This window comes from Cibotium barometz, chromosome 7 (assembly GCF_041138505.1).
Source record: "Cibotium barometz isolate CiBa-2024 chromosome 7, ASM4113850v1, whole genome shotgun sequence".
In the NCBI taxonomy this organism is placed as follows: domain Eukaryota; kingdom Viridiplantae; phylum Streptophyta; class Polypodiopsida; order Cyatheales; family Cibotiaceae; genus Cibotium; species Cibotium barometz.
Window position 1 is genome coordinate 29,854,601 of NC_141052.1, and position 12,831 is coordinate 29,867,431.

The window sequence follows — 12,831 nt, forward strand, 5'->3', positions numbered from 1 at the left end:
TGGAAGAATAAGCAGGGCAAGAGACCATGTTCCTTCCTGGCATGGCAGAAGGTGTGTAAACCCAAGAAGGATGGGGGAATTGGCATCCTAGACATGGAAACACATGCAATGGTGAGTGCCAAAAATGTTGACTTCTTTTCTACAGCAGAGTCAACTTTGGACTAGGATGCTTAAAGAGCTTTCTCTGTATATGATTGTGAGTTTAGGCTAATGGAGGGGATTCTCTTGGATTGATAAGATTTTTTCCCATGCTCCACTTGTCTTTAAAAATATTCCCTTTGCTGAATTTCTGATTAAGAAATGGAAGAGGATCATTCCCCTCATTCAATGGCAAGGATCTCCCAGAATCATGGAAAATTCACTATGCATGTATAATGTTTGGAGGTCCCCTGTTTTTTTCCCTCCATTAGCCCTCATTGAGCCCAAAGTGAGCAAAAGACTCAACAACAGAGGGATAAGCAGATTTGAGGATTTCTGGGATGGTCCTCTTGTGGGGCGGAGAGATGATGAACAACTATCTGTCATGTATGGTCTCTCAAGATTTGATAAGAATCATCTGCATGTAATTATTGGTAAGCTCAAGACGCTAACTATCAATACTTCTCAGCTCACGGAAAGGTGGATCAAAGATTGGGGGTGGACAGATGGACTTCCCCTTGGTCGGGAATCAACTGCCAAGTTTTATCAGATGTTAATGCAAGAGAAGAGAGATTTTAAACATTTCAATACAATATGGAAAGTAGCTTTGCTGGACAAATGTTGGGAGTCCAGATGCAGAAGAATTTGGGGATCCAAAGTGCCAACACATGCTCAGACTTTTTTGTGGAGAATCGTGGTTGGAGCTCTTCCGTTAGGCTGTAAGCTGATGATCAGAAATATGGCCTCAGGGATATGCCCAAGATGCAAAGCAGCCATTGAGGATTTCAAACATGCCTTTTGGGATTGCCCGACATTAAGATCCTTTTGGACACAGCTCTCTAAATGGGGGGGGGGGGGACATTTCTGGGCTGCAATGTACATGGTTCCATTGGGTTTTGGGTAAAAAGATTGGTCCAACAGAGGAGAGTAATAGCCTTTTTGGATTTGCAAGATTTACATGTCTATGGGAGATTTGGTCTACGAGGAACACTCTGGTCTTTGTTAATGATGGCATGCAAAGTGTAGATCCTAAGAAAGTTATCTGTTTAGTGAAAGCCAATATTGCTAGTTTGGTGAGTGTAAACAGATGGGAGTTAGATACAATGGAACTACTCACTAAGAGGATATTGGATCGAGCAGTTTCTGTGGGTAGTTCTTCTCTTGATTGTTTGAAAAGACTAACCCACAGTTTATATGTACTCTTTTCATATTATTAATATAAATACATCTTCACAAAAAAAAACTTGTAATCATCAAATACTCCAAGAAATACAATTTGTATTGAGGGGGGGTCAGCCCTTTCCAACCCCAGTAGTGGTGTCAAGTTGTTTATTGTCATTTTCATATTTGTGGATGCTTATGTTGTTCATTAATTATCGAGGTTAAGTGATCTGAGTTTGTGCACTTGTTTTCGGATTATGGCTGGTCTTGCGTGGGGAGCAGTTGCATTGGTATCAGAGCCCGGTCATCTCTCTTTCTCAAGAGGGGACATGGTGTTTTGAAATTGGAAGTAACCACATAGACACTTGAACCAATGGACAGCCAAGGCAATCCTTTGGAAGTGCCAAATTCAAGGGGTCAATCAAGTGCCTCGCGAGATTTTGATGCATTGCAGGGAAGGCACAAGCCCCTTGAGAGGGTTTATGATAGTGCTTTGATGGGATAGCCATCTCGTGGAAAAGAGCCATGACAGCCCATCTAAATGAGTTTAATGGTATTGTCAGCCAGGTCATTAATCAAAAGTTGGCAATGGACGATGAGTTCAAAGCCACTTTTCTGTTATGCACTTTGCCAGAGAGTTGGGACACATTCAGGACAGCCACTAGCAATTCGCATGCTATGCTGTCATATGCAGATGTTGAGGGTGCTCTTCTTCAAGAAGAGATGAACAGGAAAAACAACTCTGTTGGAAAGTCCAATGCAATGAATGCACGTGGGAGATCCCAACAAAGGGGAAAAAGCCAAGAAAGGGGAAGGAGCAAGTCTCGCTCCAAAAAGGATTTGGAATGCCATTATTGTGGCAAGAAGGGACACATTAAAAAGCAATGCTACAAATGGAAAAATGATCAAAAGGAAAAGGGAAAAGTCAAAGACAAAGAGAAAGATGAAGCCAAAGATGTAAAGCCAAAGGGCAAAAGTGGAGTCAAGATTGAAGAAATCAATGTGTCACATGCAGGTGGCAGTGAGGATGAGGTCCTATTTACGTCTTCACTTGATGCCCATTCACTTCTTACAGGTGGTCATGGTATGCACTCATGGATCATTGATTCAGGTGCCTCCTTTCATGTCACAGGTTGCAGAGACTTGTTTGTTAGGTATTCTGCTGGCAATGAAGGAGTGGTTTATTTGGGTGATAACCATGCATGCAAGATTCTTGGCAGAGGACAGCCACTAGCAATTCAAATGCTATGCTGTCATATGCAGATGTGGAGGGTGCTCTTCTTCAAGAGGAGATGAACAGGAAAAACAACTCTGTTGGAAAGTCCAATGCAATGAATGCACGTGGGAGATCCCAGCAAAGGGGTAAAAGCCAAGAACGGGGAAGGAGCAAGTCTCGCTCCAAAAAGGACTTGGAATGCCATTATTGTGGCAAGAAGGGACATATCAAAAAGCAATGCTACAAATGGAAGAATGATAAAAAAGAAAAGGGCAAAGGAAAAGACAAAGACAAAGATGAAGCCAAAGATGCAATGTCGAAGGGCAAAAGTGGAGTCAAGATTAAAGAAGTAAATGTGTCACATGCAGGTGACAGTGAGGATGAAGTCCTATTCACGTCTTCACTTGATGCCCATTCACTTCTTGCAGGAGATGGTCATGGTATGCACTCATGGATCATTGATTCAGGTGCCTCTTTTCATGTCACAGGTTGCAGAGACTTGTTTGTCAGGTATACTGCTGGCAATGGAGTAGTTTATTTGGGTGACAACCATGCATGCAAGATTCTTGGCAGAGGTGATGTGAGGCTTGTGTTTTCAGATGGCTCACAGCTTATGCTCCATGATGTCAGGCATGTGCCTGAGATCAAGAAGAACCTGCTTTCTACTGGACAGCTTGATGATGCTGATTATGTTACCACATTTGGTCGTGGAAAGTGGAAGATTAGTAAGGGCTCACTGGTTGTTGCCAGAGGCTCTAAGGTGGACACTCTTTACTTCATGCATGCTGGTGTTTGTCACCATGCTAATGTAAATGCAACCGAGCTGCCGGAAATCTCTATGTGGCATAGCCGGTTGGGACACATGAGTGTCAAAGGAATGGAGCAATTGTCTCGTTTTCGTTACTTGCCTTCTCTAAAGTTCTCAAGTTTTCAGTTTTGTGAGCATTGTATATATGGCAGGCAACTCCAGTGCCCCCACAAGAAAGCTCTTGGACAGAAAGATGTTCAGTTAGAGCTTGTGCATACAGATGTATGTGAGATGCCTTAACTTTCTTTGGGAGGGGCAAAATATTTTGTGTCTTTCATTGATGATGCCACACGCAAGGTGTGGGTTTATCCTCTTCGTTTGAAGAGTGATACATTCTCAGTGTTTCAGAAGTTTGTTGCTCATGTTGAGAATCAAACTGGCAAAACACTGAAGGCTTTGCGTTCCGACAATGGTGGAGAATATATGTCCAAACAGTTTCAGGACTTTTGTGATGCTAAAGGCATCAAGAGGGAGCTCTCTACTCCTTATGATCCTCCACAAAACGGGACAGCAGAGAGGATGAACAGGACCATCCAGGAGAAGGTCCGTTCTATGTTGTCACATGCTGCATTACCTCATGGTTTTTGGGCTGAAGCTGTTATGACAGCCGTTCACCTCATAAACAGGTCACCTAACACGAGGCTTGGTGGGAAAGTGCCAGAGGAAGTATGGACAGGGAAGCCTCCGTCATACAAGCACTTGAGAGTGTTTGGTTGCGTTGCGTACGTGCACATATGCAGGGAAATGCGCACCAAACTTGATCCTAAGTCTCACAAATGCATATTCCTAGGATATGGTGACAGAGGTGAAATGGGGTATAGACTTTGGGATCCCATGAATAGAAAGATCATACGCAGCAATGATGTCATTTTTGATGAAACATGCATGTATAAGGAGCCTGCAAGGCAACAGGAGCCTAGCAGAGTCATCTTTGATGATGATGGACATCATGGACAACAACAAAGGGCTGTAAATCAGCCATTACAGCAGGAAAACCAGCCCTTAAATGGTACTGAAAATGGTCCAAATGGACAGCCAGACATGGCAGAAGATATCCCTATGGATATACCACAGTTAGAGGAGATACCGGGCATGATATTTCAGCCTTATGGCATGGAACAGGAGCCACGAATGGGTGATATGCAGGCTGGACAGCAACCTGCAAATGATGGTCATTGGGTACGGAGGTCCACAAGACCCTCGAGAGCCCCTGACAGGTTTGTTCCAGGGGTTGACTACTTGATGCTCACTGACTGTGGGGAGCCCTCATGTTATAAGGAGGCTTTACAGAGGGCAGACAAGGCTCTTTGGGAGCGTGCCATGAAGTCAGAGATGGATTCTCTGCACAAAAATGGAACATGGAAGTTGGTGCCTTTGCCTGCAGGCAAGAAGGTTTTGCCATGCAAATGGGTTTACAGGCTCAAAGTTGCACCTGATGCAAAGCCAAGATACAAAGCCAGGTTAGTGGCTAAGGGCTTCAAGCAGGAATATGGTGTGGACTTTGATGAGATCTTCTCTCCAGTGGTCAAAATGACCACACTTAGAGCTGTGTTGGCTTTGGTTGCGCATGATGATCTGGACTTGATTCAGATGGATGTGAAGACTGCTTTTCTTCACGGTGATCTCCATGAGGAGATATATATGCAGCAGCCAGAGGGTTATGCAATGACTGGAATGGAGAAGCTTGTATGCAAGCTGAAAAAGAGTCTTTATGGGCTCAAACAGGCACCAAGAGAATGGTATCATAAATTTGATACAATCATGAAATCTCAGAAATTCAGGGGAAGTGACATAGATCACTGCTTGTACACCAAGAAAGGTTTGGATGGCAGTCTATTGATCCTCATCTTGTATGTTGATGATATGTTGATTGCCGGGAAATCTCGTAAGGAGATGGATACCTTGAAGCAGAGGCTGCATTAAACCTTTGATATGAAGGATTTGGGTGATGCAAATCACATCTTGGGTATGCGGATACTTCGGGACAGAAATCAGCATGTGTTGTATTTGTCTCAGAAGGAATACATTAGCAAAGTTTTGCAGAGGTTCAATATGGACGGGGGAAAGAAGACTAGTACTCCTTTGCCTCCATATATGAAACTCAGTGCTATGGACAGCCCAGAGTCGGATAGAGACAGGGCTGATATGGCCAAGGTTCCGTATGCTTCAGCTTGTGGCAGTCTCATGTATGCCATGGTTGCTACTAGGCCGGACATTGCATTTGCAGTGGGAACGGTTTCTAGATACATGGCCAACCTTGGCAAGAAGCATTGGGAAGCAGTGAAAGGTGTCACGAGATACCTGAAGGGCACACAAGATATGTGCATATGTTTTGGCAAACAGGATGCATTAGTGCATGGTTACACGGATTCGGATTATGCCGGTCATCCAGATAACCGGAAGTCTACTACCGGTTATGTATTTACATTCACAGGAGGTGCTGTGTCATGGATATCCAGGATGCAGAAGTGCACAGCCTTATCTACTACAGAGGCCGAGTATATTGCAGCCACAGAGGCTTGCAAGGAGGCATTATGGCTATCTCGGTTAGTGGCTGATTTGGGTTGTTATACAGGGGATATTCCATTGTTGCATTGTGACAGTCAGAGTGCCATCCAGTTGGCAAAGAACCCTGTCTTTCATGCAAAGACGAAGCATGTGGATGTGAAGTATCACTTCATCAGAGAGGTGATAGAGAACAAGCAAATTCAGCTTGTTAAGATTCATACGGATGACAACCCGGCTGATCTGTTGACAAAGAGTTTGCCTCCGGAGCGGTTTGCTCATTGCAGACACTTGATGGGCATTGGATGAGGCCAGTTTCAGCCTTGATATGGCCTTGTATATTATCATGTACATGCTGATTTTTTCTTTTCCTTCATTTAAGGGCACTTTGCCTTTAAGTGGGAGGTTGTTGGGGTAAAGGCGTTATGCCCACCCTTATAGTGTGTACAAGCCCATAAGTTATAGTACATAGTACAGTTAGTACTTTTAATGTACTAAGTGCACTATGTGTACTAGTGCAATATACATGTGTGATAGGGGAGTCACACACTCATATCATTATGAGTTGACTTATCCCCACAACTCTCTCTCTCTCTCTCTCCCTTGTTCTCTCTGTGTATGTCTCCCACATGAATTAACCTAACCCTAATTCTTCCTTCTCCCACACATCCCCTTCCGCCCTGGGATGAGGTGAAGGAGCTCCATCCTAGCAGTCTCACAGGAAGCGCTGATGGTGTCTGTGACCTGATTCTCCCACCATTTGAGAATGATACACTTCCTAGTCCTGTAAAGTCTGGATCGCGGGTCTTCGTCCCAAACCGACCCTGGTGGAGCTACGCTCAGGGGGGAGGAGAAAGCCACTGCACTCCGATGTCAGCAGGGGCGGGGCGTGAGTGGTGCATGACTATGCAGACCTGGAGGGATGCCTGATCCTCGGAGAATTCCCCTGTCTCGAATGGAAGACGGCAGAAGAAGGCGTAGACTACTTGGTATCCCATGAGTAGGGAGGGCCTCCCCGGTGAAGCTGGGGTGAACTTGGTGATGCTGATGGAGAAGATGTGGGTCTCCATTGGGTTGGAGAAGCTCTGAAAGGATCTGCAGTGTGGGACTGGCTGTTGGGCCCACGAGGAAGAAGCCCGGTCTCTCCTCTGTGCCGTGGATGGAGGAGGGCCCAGGGGTAGCTCTGGAGAGATCTCCAAGGCTAATGGCTCGTAAACAGTTCTCTGACATGACCGTTGCCTCCGAGGTGAGGGTCCTTAGCAAATGCTGGCCCTCGTCGCACAGGTGGTTTTGGCCGTCTTGGCAACTCTCTCTGACACTGACTTTGTTGGGTTGGGGGGGGGGGTAGGGGCTTGAGCACCTACCCCAAGGTAGATCTGTTGATGGTATAAGCACTCCTTGGGGAGCCCAGAAAAGCAAACGGTGACAGTGAAGTTGGTGACTCCTGCCAAAGGGTTTGCATCTGGAGAGAAAATGTGGCTTCATCTGGCGAAGAAAGCATGTGCCTCCCAAATCAATATTGGGCTCTGCAACAAGGTGCTTTCTTCCAAGTCTGCCAAGTCGAACTTGATCCTGGTGTAGCCGCTGCCCAAGAACTGGGGGTGTGTGTGTGGTTTGGGGGACTGGGCCGAAGGTGGGGCAGGCAGCACACAGGAGGCTGTGCACAAAGGGGGCAGGCAGGAGATGGAGTCATGAGCAGAGTGAAGGGGCAGGTGGAGGGGGGTGTGCAGGGGAGAAGGCTACGCGAAGCGAGAGGGGCAGAGGGGGGGGGGTTGCTGTCGGTAGCTCCAGCTCTTTAGTCAGTGTCTAACTATCTCTAATCCAGCAAAGACATTTTCTTGTGTTCAATCATCCAAGTATTGAATGTTGTGCTTATAAATCAGCACTTGTATAGCTATAGAAGGTCTGTTCTCACGGGTCTCAAAGTGGCGACCTGGTTGGCCGCTGGAGTACAGTGGCCACCACTTTTGAGGTCTCAGGGATCGCACAATGGTGAGCTCGCGCAACTGTCAATTTTTCTCAAAGCAAACCTCCTGTCATATGACAATCAGCAGCTTGACGTCTCCCTTCTCTCGCTTGGGGCAACATAATATCTAGAAGAAAGCCCAAAAAGGGGGATGGGCCTTGAAAAACGGATTGTGTGGATCGATTCATGGTTGGATGGTAATTGAAGAAGCCCTCTTTGAGTTGTGAACTGTGTAGTTTTCAATCTCTTTGTTGAGGCTGAGTTATCTGCAAGTATGATCACTAAGTGATTAGTCTAAAGACTTGCTCTATTAAATATAGTATGAAGGAGGTAGCTTTTGACTCGTACTGGTAGAGCTCCTCATGGGAAACCAAGGTATGGCTAGTAGGGTGAGGAGCTGTTAGCAGGTTTTGTTGGGTAGGAGGGCAGCTAGCCTGCACACACACACACACACACACACACACAACCTCAAGCACAGAGAAACGTGAGAGTGCTGGAAAAGATGTACTCAATGAATGATAAAAGGAGGGTAGCTAGCCTGCGCGCGCGCACACACACACACACACACACAACCTCAAGCACAGAGAAACGTGCGAGTGCTGGAAAAGATGTACTCAATGAATGATAAAATGAAAGTACAAGTGAGTACTAAAAAAGCCTAGGGCTAAGTGCCCAACACACAAAAGTGTGCTCACACGGGGAAAAAACCTGTGTCCAGTCACAGGGAAAAAATGCCCGTGAGTAAGTTGGGTTCACACCTGAACTAGCCGGGAGTGGACTTGACCAACAAACCCCCCTCAAGTGAACGGTGTGAACTGGTAGCAGGGTGAGAAAGCTGTGAATGCTGCCCTGCACTATGCTCCACAATCAAGAGAGATCACGAAGGCAAAGATGAACTACAGTGCCAATGGGAAAAGAAAGCACTATATGACGGGGAAAAGGAGAATGCCCAATGTCATAATGCTAATGCTAGAGCACAGTAGTACATAAATGCATCACCTGAAATGCATGTCAAAGATCATGTGGACATCAACTACATCAAATCAAGAGGCATCACATAATACCCCCCCTGAAGGCAAGCATCCAAATGCCAAGCTGAACTGCATGTAATCCACATCAATGACAACAAGAGAGCAAAGCATAGCTTTGTAATTGCACCAGTGATAAGCATAAGAGGTAGCAGATATACGCATGTGTAAAGGCAACAAGATCCAAAAGTCATGCTTGTGAGACATGCAATGTAAGCTGCAAGAGAGAAACTCATCAATGGAGGATCCGATGAGGAAAAATCAACAATGGTAGGGCTGATAAAAGTAAAAATTCAGCAATGGGAAAAGCTGAAAATCGGGAGAAAAGTGGGGGCACGGGGAGGGCATCAGCCAATGCTATGAGAGGATGGGTAAACTCTCAGCGATGCCATGATCAGTGGCATGTAATGGCAAGTGTAAAAATGCATAATCCCACAATGAATAATATACATGTGACATGTCAAAACCATGAGGGCAAGCCAACATTGGCCAAGTGTGTAGAAGGCACTCCCAGTAAACATCACATGTGAGAAAGTGACAATGTCAACACTGTAGAAACAATCCCGTTACAACAAGGGAAAACACATAAAAGGCATCTCCAGTAGACATCACATAAGAGAAAGCGTCTAGCATAGACAAGCATAAGGGTCAACAAGCATACGTGACCATGAGGCATCACCAACTGCATGTGGGCAAGTAAAACCCCCCTTGAAATGCATCTGCCAGACAATGCATACCAAGAAGTACTGACTATAGAGCATAGTCATCAAAAGCAACAGCATCAGAAGATATCTCTGCAGGTGATGAAGATGTAGATCAAGGCTGATACATGTGTAGCCAAATTGGCCTGATCTGCACTCGTGGAAGAAGATGCCGGCTTTTTCTTTTTTTCACTCTCAATATGCTTCCTGCATTCCTCCATAGTGCGTCTTGTTTTCTTGCAATAATTACGACGCTTTTTCTTTTCAGGCTTGTCCTCTATCTTGGGAGGATCTGATGGGCTAGGTTTAGGCCCAGATCGATTCCCACGAAAGGGAGCAGCCATTGTTGACTCAACAGACATCATGTTGTTCTTGTTGGAACGGGATTGCTCTTCATTGAGCAAGAGAGTCACAAGGTTGTTAAAAGTGACCGCATTAGGTGCATTGCCAGCCAACAACCGTAGAGTGGTGCCAAATATCTGATAAGAGTCGGGCAAATTATGCAAAACTGTCTGAACAAGATATCCCTCTGTCAAGACCTCATCAATGTTAATGGGTTGCTCTCGTAGGTCTTTCGCATGTGTAAGGTACTGATTAATAGAGTCATCTTCAAGCATGCGGTTAGTCTCAAGCTTGCCCCGAAGGTAAGCTACACGAGCCTCATTGTGACTTGAATACAACACCGCCAAGGTATCCCAAGCACCCTTTGCAATGATGCAGGAACGAATGTGCGGAATGATATGCCTGCGGCACGAGAGAGCAATCAATGCATGGGCTTGAGCATCTCTAGCATCCCAAGTACGCTGCTGCTGGGTAGGAGGAGAACGAGGAGGTGGACCTGCAGGAGGGTGAGCGGGAATCACTTCACCTTCCGTTGGAGTAGGTGCTAGAGGACGCTACTCAGTGCCATCCACATATAGCCATACATTCTTAGCAACCAATACATGACGCATCATATAAGCCCACATAGGGTAGTTATCCCCATTGAGCTTGTCCTCTTGAGATAGCATGCCAAAGAGGTCATTATTACTGTTGGCCATGACAACACAACAAATCTGTCACAAGTCACCATGAGTAGGCAATGCCCAGCAAAACCGTAAGAATGCAGGAGATAAATAGCAGGATAAGCAATGGACTGAAAGGGAACTCCTTCACCACAAGAAATACATATGCATGTCCCAAATCTACAAGTGTACTGCATGATGATGCAAATCTGTCAAAGTGTCCACAATGGCATACATATACTGAAGCAAACCACAAATGTATACATGTGCCGTGAAAAACACGATCAGATGACACCTTTAAGAGTTGCAAGTGCTTAAATCCTAGCAAAATCAAAGGTAAATTGGTCGAATGCCCCAAAAATGGACTCAATGTAGAAAAGCCCCAATTTTTAGGCAGCCAATTAGACCAAATCTGAACCGGATCTGCACCTGTAAATCTGCTAAAGCAATTGTCACCTATACCAAATGCTGTAATGCCCCAATGGCAAGTAAATGTGCCTGTAACACCCAAAATGCTTGCAAATGTCTATAATAGACCTGCAAATAGTGCCAATTTTTGCAAAATCCCCAAATTTCTAGTGCAATTACGCACCAAATCTATTGAAATCAACGCCAATGTGTGCCAATGTTGCAATTGCAGGCTCAACGGTGAAAAGCCCCAAATTTCAATAGACAAAATGTGCAATTTCAGGTCAAAAACTACCAAATCCCACAAACCTTTAAATCTGTAAATCTGTGGGGGCTGAAATTTTTGAAAAATTCCAAATGCCCCAAATTTTGCAGTGTGCAGGTGGGCGGAGATCTGTATGCTGTCAGTGCTTGCCAGGTACAGTCGAGCAGTACGGGTTAGGCAGAAGGTGTAGGTTGGGCGGCATAGGGGAGTGGCGGCGCTGTGCAGAAGTAGCAGGCCGCGCAGGGCGTCAGGTTGGAAGGCGTTGGTACTGCCGGGCGACGGCGCTGGTACAATCGGGTGCACATGGCCGCTGGTTGGAAGGTGGCACAGGTCAGTGGTCGGGCAGTTCTGCAACAATAGGAAGAGCAGTAGCGCGGGTAGGACAGCAGCTGTACGTTAGCACGCCACAGCAATGTGCGAAGAGAGAGAGTGCGGGCCGCTGTAGAGAGACTTGCTCGTCTGTGTGCAATAGGCCAAAGCGTAACCCTAACCCTAACCCTAACCCTAACCAAGCTCTGATACCAATGTTGGGTAGGAGGGCAGCTAGCTTGCACAAACACACACACAGAAAACCTCAAGCATAGAGAAACGTGAGAGTGTTGGAAAAGATGTACTCAATTAATGATAAAATGAAAGTACAAGTGAGTACTAAAAAAGCCTAGGGCTAAGTGCCCAACACACAAAAGTGTGTTCACACGGGGAAAAATTCTGTGTCCAGTCATAGGGAAAAAATGCCCGTGAGTAAGCTGGGTTCACACCTGAACTAGCCGGGAGTGGACATGACCAATAGGTTTGGTGTCACATGATAGACCCATGAGCTGTCCTTGATAAGGACATCTATAACAAGGGTCTTCTAGAGACCCTTCAAGCTCTTGAACAGGAGAATCGTTAAGTGGATGATGGCCTTTGAGCAGTTTTTTTTGTTTTTATTGCAAGCTTAAGAAGAATGCCCTTTGTGTTTCCTTTAATGAGACCAGCATAGAAGGACGTTGCTGGGGTAGCTGGCTGAGGGGCTCTCTAAGTAAGTGACAATGCCACAACCCTGAAGGTTTCGGCAAGACTATGTGGTGCATAACAAAGTGTCTCATATCAATTTTCTCGTCTTAGTGTATTCGTGCTGCATATCGATTTTCTCGTCTCAGTGTATTCGTTCTGCATCGTGATTTGTTTCCAAGCTGTTGATACTGTGGGCCAGCTTAAAACTAGATTTTGTGTGGTTTGCAGGTAGTGAATGACATTTGTGTTATGCCATGGACACACAGAGTTGCTTCATGTGATGGGACTATCCACTTGTGGGACATGCAGACAGGAGAACGCATAGCTGTTTTTTCTGAGGCTATTGGAAGTTCTCCTCGATCTTTGAGATCAGTCCAAGCGGAGAACAGTAGAGTGCCGAATACTGGCATTGTTGGGACATCTGGAACAGCCCTATCAAGTGGGATGTTATCGACAGGACTTCATGGTAGTCATTACACCTGCATGCACCTCATGGAAGCGGAGGAGAGGCTTGTAGCCGGGACTGGAAATGGTCATGCAAGGCAAGAAAAGAAACTGTCCATGCTTTAGCCATTTTTGGCCTTTTTTGCATCAAGGTGTGCTCTAAAAAGTATATCATCAAGGCCTAACATCTC

At 45.7% G+C, this 12,831-nt stretch overlaps 1 protein-coding gene across 6 annotated transcripts in view; it reads left to right on the forward strand.

Annotated features, from left to right (window-relative positions):
- The window catches only part of LOC147636874 (protein serine/threonine kinase), a 109,464-nt gene that overhangs the window by 78,615 nt on the left and 18,018 nt on the right, over positions 1–12,831 (forward strand). For 4 of the 6 annotated variants that reach the window (XM_086800448.1, XM_086800450.1, XM_086800451.1 and 1 more), the window contains one exon: positions 12,425–12,738. The exons of the other annotated variants lie outside the window; for them this stretch is intronic. In XM_086800448.1, the coding sequence (XP_086656574.1) occupies positions 12,425–12,738 (314 nt within the window). The remainder of the gene's footprint in view (positions 1–12,424; positions 12,739–12,831) is intronic. 6 annotated transcript variants of the gene reach the window in all.